Consider the following 16395-nt stretch of genomic DNA (forward strand, 5'->3'; position numbering starts at 1 on the left):
GAGAAAGGAGTGAGTGAGGGAGAGAGGAAGGGAGGAAGGAAGGAAAGAGAGGCAGAATAGTAAGTAGATGGACATACAGACAGATAGATCCCTTTTGATTAAAATGTTTGAGAAGATGTGGTACATATATACAACGGAATATTACTTGGCCACAAAAAGAATGAAATCTTACCATTTGCGATGACATGGATGGACTTAAAGGGCACATGTACGCTAAGTGAAATAAATCAGACAGAGAAAGACAAATACCACATGATTTCACTTATATGTGAAATCTAAAAAACAAAATAAATAAATAAATAAAACAGAAACAAACTCATAGGTACAGAGAACAAACTAAACTGATGGTTGCCAGGTAGGAGGGACTGGGTGAAAAGGGGAAAGGGATTGAGAAGTACAACTTGGCAGTTACAAAATAGTCACAGAGATGTACAGCATAGAGCATATAGTCAATAATATTGTAATAACTATGTATGGCTTCAGGAGAATACTAGACTTATTGGGGGACCACTTCATAAGGTATATAAATGTCTAAGCACTATACTATACACCTGAAACGAATATAATATTGAATGTCAACTGTAATTGAAAAATGAAAAAAAATTAAAGGAAAAAAAAAGAAAGACAGACTGGAGGGAAGGGGGACGTGAGGAATGATAGCCTGAAATCAGGATAAATATCATAGTTATTTTGTCCTTTATAGCAGTATCGGACAATAATGTGCTTTTGTTGTCATCTTAACATGAGATATAGGTATAAAATGGAAAATAATTTTTGATCTGCTGAAAACCTCATACACTTCATAATAAAATAAACAAATTTCATTCAAAAAAAAGTTTGATAAATTTCTCTTTTGTCCTGTGCCCAACCTTGAGCAGGCTCTCTCACCTTTATATATACTTCACTTCTACCAAAAGGAAAATTTCACTTTAGATAGTGATCTGTGTGTTGAGTGTATGTGATAGCCAAACATTCAGGAAGAAACTGAGCAGTTTAATCAGTCATTTAAATATTTTGTTTAAATATTTGTTTGATTCTGTGTCCCTATAAATAGAAGGGTAGGGGAATATCTCACTGAACTAAATGTAAGATATACATCCTCAAACGTCAAATAATATCTTTCAAATGTAATCTTTTTATTGATATTTTTGTTCTAAGTTTATCATTTTAACATCTATTTATTTATTATATATTTAAATAGATAAGACAAATTGGAAAAATCTACCAGGGCATGTACAAGCAAAGATCACATTCGTTTTTTTCTTTAGATTTATTACTTTATAGCAGAAAAATCTACTAACTAAAATAGCACCGTATTTTTCATTTCCATTATTTACTTTTGTGGCCATTGATTTTATGTTTGTAATTCCTCCTTTCTTAAATTTTAAAAATTTAAACTTTTGCTTTCCTATGGGTAATCCCAGAACTATATACACTTGTAAACTCCTAGCTATCACATTCAGCTTTACAAATAATTGTATTTAATGAGGTTTGTATCTTGTGGGAAAAAATACTTTTTAGTATTGAAATTGTCATGTAAGAAAAATATTTTACCAAACATGTTCTATTATCCATCGCTCTTGAACAGTAAAACTGCCCTAAATTAATATAAGGCAAAAATACTCTCATAGGCCAACTTGTTATCAGAGTAGCATTTCTCTGCTTAAAACCATAAGTTCTAGTTCTTTCTCTTCCCATGGAGTTAGCTTATCAGGATGTAAAAATATGTAATTCTTAGATGTTTTAGGTATCTTCCTATGAATCCTCTCTTTTTTTAGACATTCTTTGGAATGAATATACTTGAAAGACTATTTCTTAAATGTTCTCTGTTACTCAGTGGTAAAAAATATGCCTTGCCCAGACCAGAAGCAGATATCGCAGGGCATCTTAGCAAATGATCTGTACCTCTTTACGTTGCTATTTTTAGTTACTCATTTTTATTGCAGGATAAAACTATATATATATATATATATATATATATATACACACATATATACATACACATACACATTTATATGTTTATTCATAGAATATATGAACTTATTAAGAAATTGTACTCAACAACTTATTTACCACACATTTCAGCTCAAAATGCTTTTCACTTTGTTCCCCTGTGTAGGGTAACCACAGTGTCCAGGGTTCTCCTGGTCCAACAACTAGTCCTTCAGAGTTAACTCAGTTAACATTAGAGAGCATGCTGGGGAAGGCCGCAAGGAGAACAAGTAAGGGATACCTAAAAAATGCCTGTGCAGAAGCAGGAGCATCAGAAAGCCAGCAGTCCCTGGAGAAGCAGATAGATAGAAACAGCTTTCAAACAAGTATGGTACCTACACCGTGCCTTTCTCCTCCTGGAAGAAGGAGTGAATCCTCTCAGAAAACTCCAGATCTCATTATCAAAGCAAAGGACCTACCAGCCCATCAAATGCCAGCTTCAGTAAACAAAACCTTCCTAAAGGAAATCTCAGGGGGAAAGTTGAAACCGATTCCTGAAGTATCTGTAAGTGATTTTACTCTGGTTTTCATATCCGGGCAGTACATCTTGCTGTGTTCTGTTCTGTTCCAATTTGCACACATTTTTAGCAGTATCTGTTTTTCATCATTTGGGTGATCAGTGATATATTTTCTTTCCTATTCAGATGCGTTTTAACTCAGTAACAGCAGCTGTTAAAGAGTATTGCACATCCCAATGATAATAGAATGCCTCATGTTTTTAATGAGAAAGATAATTATAATAGTTATTTTTTATTTCCCAGTTACTTCTCATTATTTTAGTTATCACTGCCTGCAAATTATAAATGAAGATCTTATTTTTGAGCCAAAGGCTTGCCAGTAAAATTGACAGATTTTCAATAACAATCTACATTAGGAGCCATAAAAACATCATTATTCTATTCACTTTCTGGTCTCTTCGCAGCAGTTCCCCAAATAATAAATGATATGAGTGAAGGTTAACAGTAAAGCAGTGTCATTGAATAAATCCCAAGGCTAGTTTGGTAGCTATATTCATGTCCATCAGATTGATTTTTTTTTTCTTATGTTAGTACTTTTCTTTCTTCAGTTCCCCCATAGCTGCACTTAGAAACCAGAAGTTATACAGAACAAATGACACTTATATTTCGTTTTTTTAAACATTAATGATTTTCTTTATTTTTCATATACTAAGTAGTAAACATGTGTTACAATGGAAAGCTTTAGTTCATTTATATTCTAAGCAATTTAGAGTGGATTAGTGTTCTTAGCACAGGTAATAGACGTACATATACATCATCATCAACAAAATAGAAATAGCTAATATTTCTTAAACATTTACAGTGTGCCAGTCATTATGCCAAAGCTTTTTCCATGAAGTATTTCATTTAATCCTCACAATAATCCACAGAGGTGGAGACTATCATCATTTCCATTATTCAAGTGACAAAACTGAGGTTCAGAATAGTTATGCAGTTTATTCAAGAATAGCAGTTGGGAAGTTAAACTTTGAGTCTAGAACTACTGCCTGTGTCTGCTGTGCTCAGTCACAAAAGCAATGGCTTCTTCTCAAGAAACAACCAAAGATAAAACAAATGTATTTTCCTCTTTTCATTTATCATGTGTGTGTGCATGTTTGTATATGTGCATATAAGAAAATGTTAAATCACTTAACCTAATGAAAATAAATTTGTTTTATAGTGATTTAGGATGAAAGTGGTCAATAATAATTTTGCATGTTTTTCATGTTTTTCATGCAAACACTCTGTGGCTCACGTTTGTAAATGTGATCATCTCAGTTTAATAGTATATAAAATTATTGAAGGCATGGGCAGTCTGCCCCCATTTCAAAGTGAATTTACAATGAAAATGGAGTGTTTTCCAGAAACACCATTTAAAAAAGAAATTCATGTTCATAGTGAAAGGGCCCTAATAATCATTCTCTTCACTTGATGTTTGCAGGTAAGAAAATGTGGAAACAAGTTTCCTCAGAAGAGTGTTGTATGCTTTCTAACTCCACAAAGGGATTTTCCCCATGTTCCAGAAACTCATAAGGGCGACTTTTTTTAATGACTGCTTTACTAAGATTTAATTCACACAGTATAGAATTAGGCCTTTTTAAAGTATATTCACAAAGTTGTACAACCATAACAACTATAATTTTATATTATTTTTATCACCCCCAAAGAAACTCCACACCCATTTAACAGTCACTCCCCATCCCCTCGCCACCTTCACTCCTGGCAACTACCAATTTACTTTTTATATCTGGATTTGCTTATTCTGGATGTTTTACATAAATGTAATCATATAGTATCTGGCCTTTGTGTCTGACTTTCTGTCACTTAGCATATTTTCAAGATTCATCCACATGTAGCAATTCATTCCTATCATACCTGAATAATAATTCATTGTATAGATATGCCATATTTGCTTATTCATTTATCAGTTGATAAGCATTTGGTTGTTTCCACTTTGGGGCCATTATGACTGATGCTGCTTTGAACATTCACATGTCAGTGTTTGTGTGGACACATGTTTTCAGTGCCACGGCTATGTACCTAGCAGTGAGATTGCTGGGTCATTTATGTTCAACTTTTGAGAAACTGCCAAACTCCTCCAAAGTGGCTGTGCCATTTTACATTCTCGTGTGTGTGTGTGTGTGTGTGTGTGTGTGTGTGTGTGTGTGTGTGTGTGGAGGGTGGCAATTTCTCCATATACTGGGCAACGCTTTTTATTGTCTGATTTTGTTTTTGTTTTTCTGTTTGTTTGCTTGTTTTTGTTTTTTAAGCAGTCCTAGTGTGTGTGAAATGGTATCTCATAGTGGTTCTAATCTGCATATCCCTAATGACTAAAGATGCTGAGCATCTTTTCATATGCTTATTAGCCATTCGTAGATCTCCTTTTGAGAAATACCTATTCAAATCCTTTGCCTGTTTTTAAATTGGATTATTTGTCTCATTGTTCAGTTGTAAAAGTTTGGACACAAGTTCTTTGTCAGATATATGATATACAAATATTTTCTCCCATTCTGTAAGCTGTCTTTTTTTTTTATGGTATTCTTTGAAGCACAGTTTTTAATTTTGATGAGTTCTGGTGTATCTATTTTCTTCTGTTGTTTTTGCTTTTGGTATTAAAGAAATAATTGCCTAATCCAAGGTCGCAAACATTTACTCCTTCGTTTTCTTCTAAGGGTTTTATAACTTTAGCTCTTAAATTTAGTCTTATGATCCATTTGAGTTAATTTTTATATATGTTATAAAGTTTAACTACATTTTTTGGCATATAGATATCCAATTGTGCCAGCACCATTGGTTGAAAGACTATTTTTACTCTATTGAATTGTCTTATCACCCTTTTTGAAAATCACTTGACTATAAATGTTGGAGTTAATTTCTAACCTCTCAATTCTAGTCTATTTATATGTCTATCTTTACGCAGTACTACACTGTCTTGATTACTATAGTTTTAAGGTAGTCTTTGAAATTAGGAAGTATGAGTCCTCCAGCTTTAACTTTCTTTTTTTGATTATTTTTGCTTTGCTGGATTCCTTGCATTTCCATATGAATTTGAGAATTGGCTTGTCAATTTCTGCAAAATCGGTATCTGGAAGTTTGATAGGGATTGCAGTGGATCTATAGATCAATTTAGAAAATATTGCTATCTTAGCAATAATAACCCTCCCAATTCATGTGATGTCTTTTTGTTTATTTGTGTCTTTAATTTCTTTCAGCAATGTTTTGTGGTTTTCAGTATACAAGTCTTGTGTTTCTTTTGTTAAATTTATTCTTTAGTATTTTATTCTTTTTGATGCTATTGTGAATGGAATTGTTTTCTTAATTTCATTTTTGACTTTTTCATTGCTAGTATGTAGAAATGCGATTGATTTTTAGATTGATTTTGTATCTTGCAACCTTGCTGAACATTTATTAGTTCTAATGGTGTTTTGTGAATTCCTTAAAGTTTTCTATCCACAAGAGCATGTCATTGCAAATAGAGAGATTTCTACTTCCTTTCCAATCTGGATCTTTTCTTGCTTTCTTCTTACCTAATTGTCTCCACAAAATGATCTGATTTGAATGAAAAACTTTTTCTTCCTTTCAAGATATTTAAGATCTAATACTTTGATTAGTGTGGCCCCAGTATTGAATTCTAACACAGACATGATGAGATCAGTCAGCCCTGGAAGGATCCTACTGGTATAACTCATAGGGAATGAATTGATGCAAGAAGAAATTTTTGAGAATTATCCTGGGACTAGAAGTCCATCTAATGTTAATATCAATGCAAGTGTGAAATTATCTTGGCTGGCTAGCATTGTAGTCCATATATGTAGAACAATGACACTTGCATGGTGGTTTCTGCCACCTAAGCTAAGTCTCTAAAATAAAGGACCTCCAGTTGATGGGGTACAGCTATTCTGGTTCTACTTCTGGATAAGTGAGAGCATCTCCTCTTCCATCTATCAGGTTAGACATTCGCCCAGGTACTAGAGATACACTGACCAACACAGATATGCCCATATCTTCAGGGGGCTTATGTCTGTCGGGAAATATAGTAACAAACAAGTACATAAAATGATTGTAAACTATGATAAAGGTACGGGAAGAAAAAAAACAGGGTAACATAATAGAGTGGCAGAGTTGGGCAGAATGGAAGGTACTTTAGGTATTATCTGACTTACAGGTAACATTTGAGTTGAGATCTAAAGTTTACAAAGAAGCCAACCATGTAAAGAACATGGGTATGGTGTTTTAGGCATCAGGGACAGTAGATAGAAACTCCTGAAATGGGCATTTTTGAGGAATAAAGTAGGCCCATGTAGCTGGGGCATATGGGCAAGGGAAAGTAGTAGAAAATGAGGTCAGAGAGGTAAACAGGGCCCAGGTTACATAATGTCAGGAAGGCCATGGTGAAGCTGGTGAGGCAGGTGGCCTTTATTCCAAGTCTTCGCAGGTTATAAGCAAAGCAATAACATTTACGTTCAAAAAGCTTCCTCTAACTATGTCAAGAATGGATGCAACATGTTAGGAACAGAAGCAAGGAAAGCAGTTGAGGCATTCCTCTGTTAGTTCAGAGTGGAGATAAAGAGAAATGGCAGATTACTCACATATTTGGGAGGTAAGACTGACAGGATATAGGGAAAAGGAAACAAGGAATTGAGATTGACTCGTAGGTTTGGAATTTGAGCAACCAGGCAGATGGTCATGTCATTTACCTGGGCTGTGGATCACTGCAGGCAGATCTGAGCCATCCACTTAGTCAGCAAGGTATCGCGATCAGGAATTATAAGTGGATGACATCCCACTGAAAATCTGAGCTCTTGCAAAGTGCCAATGGGAAGCAACTTTTTTATGACAAAGGAAAATTAAAGGCTCTTTAAAAAAAAAAAAAGGTGGGACAAGCTTCCAATGCAAAAGGGTACTAGTAATTCTTAAGGAATGCTCACTGAAATCAATTTGCTAACTGCTTGGTAAACTTCTTCCTTGCAGTGTTTTGTTCATATTTTAATAGAGTTCTCAACTTTAAGTTCAGATATTTTTAATTAAGAAAGAAGTACAGCCCTCTGAGAAATATTGCAACCATGTAGATAGCTGATAATTAAAATTTTCCACATACATAACTACATTCAGACAATTTTGAATGAATCATTTTAAACCTATAAATGTCATTATGTGCTTCTTTAAACAAACAAACAAAAAAGGCATATATATTAGGCTTTGCGACTCCAGAAAAGTTTGAGCTTATTGAAGAACAGTTATTTTCATAAGAAAGGCAAAATATGCTACCAATTACGAATTTAGGTATTCTCTTTGAATGGGGGGGAGGGGTGGCTGGGAGATGTAATTCTTAATAGGAAAAAATATAAAATGAATCATATATAACTTTTGATTTTAATTTTCACATTTCCTTTTTGGAAAACCAAAACTGAATTATGGAAGAACACTTTTAAAGATATTTTAGGCCATGATATGAGAAAATTTTTCCTTTGTCAAGTAATTTCCTTTGGATAATGAAAAAGAATTATTGACAAACTTGAGCCTAGCGTCTGAGTGTCATCATATTTTTAAAAAGTAATAAAAGTTTACTATTCTAGATAATTTGTGCTCTACAAAGTTAGAGGAAAGTGAATTTGTAAATTATTTTAGAATTTTAAAAGCATTGGTCCATTGTATAAATTTCTGCATTTTCTAGGGTACAGAGAGAAGCTATTTAAGGAGAAGTTATCTGTTTTTCTTTGAATTGGCCACTCAAGTATGCCTTTGCAGCTGTCTTTCCAATACTCCATTTGTGAAGAAATCATAAATGTCTTCCTGACCCCTGATTTGCTTCGGCTACAACAATACTGCATTGTTGCAAAACACCTGTTTTGGGGTCAGGTTGCCCTGTGTGTTATACATGTGCTCATCGCCCTTGCATCACTCTGCAGGTTCACTTAGGGGTAACTCTTCCCTCCGTTGGCAGCTTCCACCACAGCTGCCCACCAGCCTCATGCTACCCTAGGCCACCTGATATGAATCCTTTCTCTTTGCCACCCTCAGGGCCTTCCCCAAACAGGGCTTTATGTCAAGTGTATCCACATTTTCATTCTTAAACACCGAGAAGTCAAGAGCAGTGGACTTCCATGGTTCAGAGCACCAGCTCAAGTCAGACGGACCTAGATTTGAGTCCTGGCTTCGGGGCTTATTACTTACATGAGCTTAGACACATTTCTTAACCTCTTCGAGCCTCCATTACCTTAACTATAAACTTGGAGAAAATAATAATACTTATTCCCTAGGGTTGCCGTGAGTATTGAGATAGTACGTGTACAACACTTAGCCCATAATCCGACAGCATGTTTTCTTTTACTTATTTCTGAGTAGTAGAAATGTAACCTATATACCTAGCATTCTGAAGCAAGTGAAACCTTTTCAAATTCAATGAAATTCCAGAAACTAGTTATAGGTACTTTTCAATAATGGCTAGCTATACGTACTTCTTGTCCTCTGTTTATAGATGAATCAGGTGCTAACATAAGAGTAAACTAATGGGTCACTTCTGCCAGATAACACATTGTTATTTTCTCAAGGATACATTAAGAGAGAAAAATATCTAGAAGCAGGACATGCTATCTCTCCATGTTCTGCCCTCTCTGTGTCTACCATGTTTCCAGAGCTCAACTGTAGATGTGTGGCTTCGTGGTTGATGGAGCGAGTTGAAGTTGGGCAGGACTAGTAGCATTTCATAAAGCATAATGTTCACGATGGTAAGAATGTTTCATTTATTAAATTGGACACTCCTACCAGTTAATAATCTTTGGAAAAGGGTCCGATATTTGATGTTTTCTAGAAACTTTTTCCTTGTCTCAAAAAACAAGGTCATTATCTCAGTTCTGTCAATGTACTGCTGGGCATATTGCTGAAGCTACAGAATTTGATGATTAAATAACATTTGTGCTACCAGTAAAAGTATTTGTATCAAGTGTACAAATTTCCCAAGTAGAACTTGCTCCTGGCCCTCTGCCTTCTTTTTGAAGATTTTTCAGTCCAAACTCCTGCCAATGGTACAGAGTAGTTTGTTCCTTTCACTTTCTTTGTACCTACTGTCTTAATTTAGTTGCTGACCAAGGCAAAATGGTCTAGAGTGTGTTAAAATAATTTATAATGGAATTATGGTCCAAAATTTGGGTGATGATATGGAATTGCAGAAGTCATGAGGACATTTTGATATCTCCATCTCAGAGCAGCTCGATATGCAAACAATGTGCCAGTTACTCTAATGAAGAGCAGCAATTTCAAGTTCTCAAGCTTCAGAAATTGTAGATAGAAAGACAATAAAAATTAAGAGACTATCAGGAGTATGAATCGATGCAAATACATGGTTTGTTTAGCCAACACATTGTAACATTTCACTGTCAGTTCTTCAACATAATGCGAAGGTTAGCATCCTACTAGTCAAATGTTTATTGGAGAAATCCATCTTCTTTGATGTTTTGGTTTTCCTTATTTTAAATAGGAGCGAGTCATACTTGCCATTTTCCTACTTTGTGTAAGAGGTGCTAGGCTGACAATATTTCCTAAACACATTGAGATCTTTGATTAAGAACCTTGTTTGTGGCTTTAAGGATTTGGGACACTTGCCATGTCTCGGGCCCTCTACAAAGTCTCCCTCATTTTATCTCCAGTCTCCATATTCATCCCTCATGAGCAGCCTTACTGATTCTTGTTTGACAGATAAGGAAGCAGAGAGGCTTTAGCTTGTTCGCATCTAATAAGTGACAGAACAGTGTCAAACCCAGGATTTTTGGTCAGAAAAGCCAATGCATGTCTCACCACAACAGACACCCGCTCCCGCCCCAATGAAAGGCTACTGACAAAATTCTGTGATCATGTAGCAACTTAACTTCTGTTGCCACTTTAAGCTCTACAGTAACCTGCAGAAACATGCACAGATGTTAGTCTATGTCATTACTGTATTACAACCAAACTGTTTTACAGTCTAAAACAGTTCACACTTACTCTAAGTTATCATCTTCCCATTCTAGAATCATCAGTTGGCTTACCTCTACTATTTTCATTTCTACAAGCAGTTTCAGTAATTGTTTTCCTCCTGGTTCTTTAAGTATTTTAAGCTACCATTTGTTGAATGGCTACTATACTATACTTCAGTCACCTTATAGATGGCATATCCTTGAATATAACATAAAACCAGTTTAATTTGGTTTTACTAGATTCCTTCCAGTGTATAGTTAATTGTTAGACTCAGGAAGTACCTTGAACTCAGAAGATAGGTGCTGGAAATTACAAATTGTTTATCAACTCACTTTGAGGTTAATAAGAAGAGGTTAACTATGTTTGCTGGAGAATTCTTTCTGAAAATTAGCATGCTGACTACCAAGGCAAAATGTATGAAAGTATATTTCTTTATTTCTTTTTAGGTCATAGATGAAAAGGGTATTCTATGCAAATATAGCACATCAATATAAAAATCTTTTTTTTTTTAATCCCTTCTTGCCCCACCCCCCTAAAAAAGAGAGTCACATATATGAGATAAATAGTTATCTTTACAAGGAATTTTGCCACTATTGGGTTTAACTACCCAAGAATTCTCTACCTGAGACATTCTTAAGGGATTAGTATGCATAAATAATGAAGTGTGGATTGAGTCAGAGGTTGTGAAGTGTCTCCAGATCATAAGCTGAAATGTTGGTGACAGACATTTCAGAGGCAGCATTGGGGCTGATTACGCCTAGGTCCACAGAAATGCCATTGACGTAAAACATGATCCTGATTCTGACCAGTTGGTTCTTTCTAACGCCTGACTCCTGATTTATGCTGTGTAAATTCCATCCCTTAAATTTAGCAAAGTTTTTCAAGTTGTTCTGTGGCTGTGTCTTTAAGTTTTGATTTATTTCTTTGCATGGTGAAACGCATGCTGAAAGATACCATATATTGTGAATGAGTTATGTGCTCAGATATGTGTCACAGTTCACGTTTGTGGCTTCTGTCTTCTCTTCATTCTTGTTAGTGGGCCTGTGTCCCCAGTGAATCAGGGCAAACTTTTGTGTGGCATATGTTCCTCAGGGATTTGAAACAAGTCTTCAAGGAATGCTAGTTGGTGAAGAGATGCCTTGGAACACTAATTTACCATCAGCTATTATTTAAAATGTCAGTGTAGAAATTAAACACTGTCTGCAAATAGCAATAGGGAGAAGATTAATCATCAAATTAAATGCCAATTAAAGTTTAAAATTAGCTTTGGAAAATAGACTCCTACAACTTTTCTTGCTGTCATGTGGGTTCAAAAACACTTCCAAAACTTCCTAATTACAGCTTCAAAACTCTTAATAATAGATACAAATTTAAACTACCAGTGATACTGACTGCCCAGCCACATTTACAAAATGCATCTTTTTAACCTACTAAAACAGTCCAGAGTAAGGTGCCAATAACCACTTCCTAGGAACTTTCTTTGTGAGTCTTAGATTTTTTTGTTCTTCTTGGTCACAGAGAGTATGCATATCATAAACATATACTTTGATGAATTTTCACAAACTGAACAAACCCATGTGACCATCACCCAGATCAAGAAAGAGAATAATACCAGCACCCCAGAAGCCCAGTTGTGCTCTCTGCCTGTCACTACCCCTATCACTCTCCCCTCTCAACCCACCCCTGAACCCCAAGACTATTTTTACCAGTGTATACTCTTGTGTCTGGTTTCTCTCACTTAGCATTTTGCTTGTGAGATTCAATATATCACTCATTTCATTGAAATGTAGTGTGCTACTATGTGACTATCACACCATTTATTTATTTTTTGCTGGGCATTTGTGTAGTTTCCATTTGGAAACTATTAAAAATGTCTTCTGCTGGACGCGCAGACTTTCCATAAGACTTGAGCAGGGAAGTAGAAGCCATTTGGTGTTATCGGGTTTAGATTAAATTTCATTTTGGTTACTTTGGGAACAGGATAACTGATTTCATTTCTAAAATGATGTATATTTCTAGTCTAATGCTTTCTATGATTATAAGCTCCTTATTCATAGCTTGCCCCCATGTTTTCCTGCCTGACGGTTAGAATATGCTGCCATATCATCCTTATTCTTCAAGGCCAAGCTGAGAGACCATCTCCTCCATGAAACCTTGACTGAACCTACAAGAAGTGGCCTCTCTCTTTTTTTAACGTCAGGGTATTTGGTATATCTCCCTTTTCTAACGTTGCCTTTTATATTATATTCTGTTAAAACAACCAACACCCTCTTTAAGTCTTGCTGTAACTTAAGAGAATAGAGTCAGGGATTGTTTGGTAAACCTTTTATTAAGAGTTTCTGCAACATGATGTCCCCTATGCTGTGAGTATCAGGCACTGTCACTGTGCAAACCTGATTCAGAATGAGAGTCTCAGCAATTTTACAGGCTCCAGGAGAATTCAACCCAATTTTATCCCAATGTTATGACATTCTTGTCCATATAGAATAGAATGAGTTTCTTTCTCTGATTTTATTAACCCATGGCCATGTCTCATTTTGGATCTGTGCCACCATTGTAAACTTAGCCTTGTGTCACCCACATTTCAGTAGAATTGGTTCTTATCTGAGGCTCACAAAATTCTATAGGCAGATGTTTGATCAATTAAGCTAGTCTGTCTTAAAATCTTGAGAAGAGAAATTAAGCAAAAAGCATCAAGTTGAAAGGTTATTGTTGTTTGTTGTGTTTTATTATTTGCTGGAGTTACCAGTTTTCCTTTTAATCATTATCAAGGTTCTGTTTGATTATTAATGCTATATCTTCATATATGCTACCTTATTTCATACTAATTTCTTTATAGCTCTTAATTGCCCTACTAAATGGTAAGGCCTGTGAAAGCAGGGGCCACATTTTACTTGTCTTTGTCCTCTCACTGTCTTAGGCTCCTAATAATGTCTGAAGAAAGATCAATGAAAATGAAAAGCTTGAATGGCTTCATGGGGTAAGGACTTGCCTGGGAATCTGAGAACAGCTGAATTACATAGCCCTGAGCCCATTACTTTTTCCTAAAACAAATCTGATTGATAATGTCTCCCCTCTTTCCTACAAGGATATTTTGAGATGAAATTGGGTTATACATAGCATTTTGAGCCTTTCAGAGATAGAATTACAGAAGGCACTTTGCCTCTCAGCAGTTGCATAATTTAGTTAGATGACGTCTTGTGCTGGAGTCCACTTTAATGTGAAGACTTTATTGCAAGCCTTTAAAATAATTAGTGAATGATTTAGCCTTTCTAGTGATTTAGAAATGGTTTAAAGGATTGCAAATCAAGAATGTATCAGGGGACTATGTAATTACCTGTCTCTGCCACCAGTTGCTCTATTCATGACCCTGGAGAAAGTCGTTTCTTTCTCTCTTGCTCATTTTTGGCTGCCCCTTCCAGGATGTTGTCAGAATACACTATTACTGTTGTATGAAATAAAATCATGGAAATATAGAGTTCTAAGCAAACTTAGCACCACAGTTCCTGACACATAATAGGGTCTCAGTAAGTATTTGTGGAATAAATTAATGAATCAATCTATTTTCACCGCTGTGGATTACTGCAGTGTTCCAGCCAGCTATTCCCCAGCCTCTGCTTCTGCCCTGCCAGTGGTGGAGTGAATTCACTCCCTCTGAAGGCCACTCATTGCATTTGTGAACAAATTAAATTACTATCAAATGCCACCTTAGACTTCTGTGAGGCTTTTTCTAATACTACTGGGCAGGTAGTCCCTGCTGTGCTATATTCCTCTTAGTCGTATCGCTGTTGTAGTTTTGATCATGGTACATTCTAATACTCTGATTTATAATACCTATTATGCCTCCCTTTCTAGACTCTGAGCTCCATGAGGACAGAGGTGTCTTATTTTCTCTATAGTCCCAGCATAGTCTTAGCATAGTACATGGAAGACTGGATGGAAGAGGATAGAGAAAATGAGAAGAAAGAAGAAGAATAACAAAGAGCATATGTATTGATTGACCTCTCAGTGGTCTCCTGAGAGGATTGTACTCACCCTAGAAAATATGTACCAAAAATAATCTTTTGGGCTTCAGGAAGAAAAATTTTAAACTATTTCCTGTTATCTTTTTAAGCTCTACCATTTTTATTTCTATTTTTTTATGTATGTTTTATACTATACATACTATTTTAATATAGTTGTACATGTGTTTAAAAATAACCACATATCAGAAGGTACATACTTAAACATTTTCTGATGAAGGTACAAATCATAAGTTTGGAGACCCTTAGTTTGTCAGGTACTATGCTAAGAATTTGATATACATTATTTCAATTAGGCAACTGAAAATTCCATGAGGTATATACGATGGTTCCATTTTACAGATAAAGAAGCCGAGACACAGAGAGGTTAGGTAATTTGCCCAAGCATATACAGTTGGTAAATGGTGGAACTAGGGCCCAGACTCAAATCTCTCTGGCTTAATCACTGCTCCATTCTCTCTTGCTTTTCTGTCACAGCACCTAGGGTTGTACCTCAGGCACAGTACAGGCTTGTGGATTAAATAAATAAATCGAAGGGATGGATTAATCTACTAAATATTAAAGCTTTCTTAAGAAAAATTGTAAAAATGAAAATAAAATTTGCTTTTTCATCACAAAAGCATGTATTGGCTAGGACAAACCAAATAACAAACCTATGTGACTCATTAAAATGTTTAGTTCTGTTTCTTAACAGAAAAACTGAAGTGAAAGACAGCAAGTTACTTGATCATTGTTGAGCTCAAAGTCAAGCGACTGGTTCGTTTTCACATCTGATTACCGAACTACTTTTTTTATTGAGATACAATTTATATGCCATAAAATTCACCCTTTTAAGGTGTACGGTTCAGGAGTTCTTAGTACATTCACAAAATTCTGTAACCATCACCACAACCTAATTTCAGAACATTTGTATCACTCAAAAAAGAAACCCCATACTCATTGGTAGTCACCCCCTATTCCCTCTCTCCCCAGCCGCTAGCAGCCACAAATATGCTTTCTGTCTCATGTATTTGCATATTCTGGATGTTTCATGTAAATGGATGCACAGAATCTATGACAATTTGTCTCTGGCTTCTTTTACTTAGTATAATGTTTTCAAGGTTTATCCATGTTGTAACATGTATCAGTACTTCATTACTCTTTATGGCTAGATTTCATTATATGGATAAAGAAAAATATTTATTAGCTGGTGGACATTTGGTTGTTTCCACTTTTTTGCTATGATAAATAATGCTGCTATGAAACATCCATGTACAAGTTTTTTGTATGAACATACATTTTCGGTTCTCTTAGGTATATACCCAGGAGTCAAGTGCTGGGCCACATGGCCCATATTTAGCATTTTGAGGAACCGCCAAACTGATTTGCATAGTGGCTGCACCATTGTATATTGCCACGAAGAATGCAGATTCCAGTTTCCCCATGTCCTCGCCAACACTTGTTACTGTCTATCTTTTGTATTATAACAGTCCTAGTGGGTGCAAATGATATCTCATTGTGGTGTTGATTTGTATTTCTCTAATGACAATGATGTTGAGCATCTCTTCTTGTGTTTATTGCCCCCTAGTTATTTCTTTTGAATTTAAATTATTTCTATTTTCCCTTTTTTATTTTTAGTGTTTTTCACTGTAATATAAATTTTGTTCTTCTTCTTGTGATATCTGTTTTGTTCCAAGAACTCTCAAAGCATGTTAAATACTCATAAAATCTCCTCTTAGAGATTGCATGGCCTCTCAGGGTGCCAAGCTGCTGGAGCCATGAACTGTAAGGATTTAACCGAGTCTTCACAGGCAACTTTCCAGAAAATCTCCACATCACATTATTAGATCACAAGCTATCACAACCCCCAAATAATGCTGATGGTGATGCTTTATTAAAAAGCTTTTAATGTCACAGAAATGCCAAGAACTTTTTTCAAGATTATATTTTCT

General features: G+C 35.5%; 1 protein-coding gene across 8 annotated transcripts in view; it reads left to right on the plus strand.

The window, feature by feature from the left end:
• The window catches only part of CUNH3orf67 (chromosome unknown C3orf67 homolog), a 211036-nt gene that overhangs the window by 143556 nt on the left and 51085 nt on the right, over window positions 1-16395 (plus strand). For 6 of the 8 annotated variants that reach the window (XM_025050713.1, XM_025050714.1, XM_025050715.1 and 3 more), the window contains one exon: window positions 2120-2497. The exons of the other annotated variants lie outside the window; for them this stretch is intronic. In XM_025050713.1, the coding sequence (XP_024906481.1) occupies window positions 2120-2497 (378 nt within the window). The remainder of the gene's footprint in view (window positions 1-2119; window positions 2498-16395) is intronic. 8 annotated transcript variants of the gene reach the window in all.

Source organism: Pteropus alecto, unplaced genomic scaffold, assembly GCF_000325575.1.
Source record: "Pteropus alecto unplaced genomic scaffold, ASM32557v1 scaffold75, whole genome shotgun sequence".
NCBI classification, from domain to species: Eukaryota; Metazoa; Chordata; class Mammalia; order Chiroptera; family Pteropodidae; genus Pteropus; species Pteropus alecto.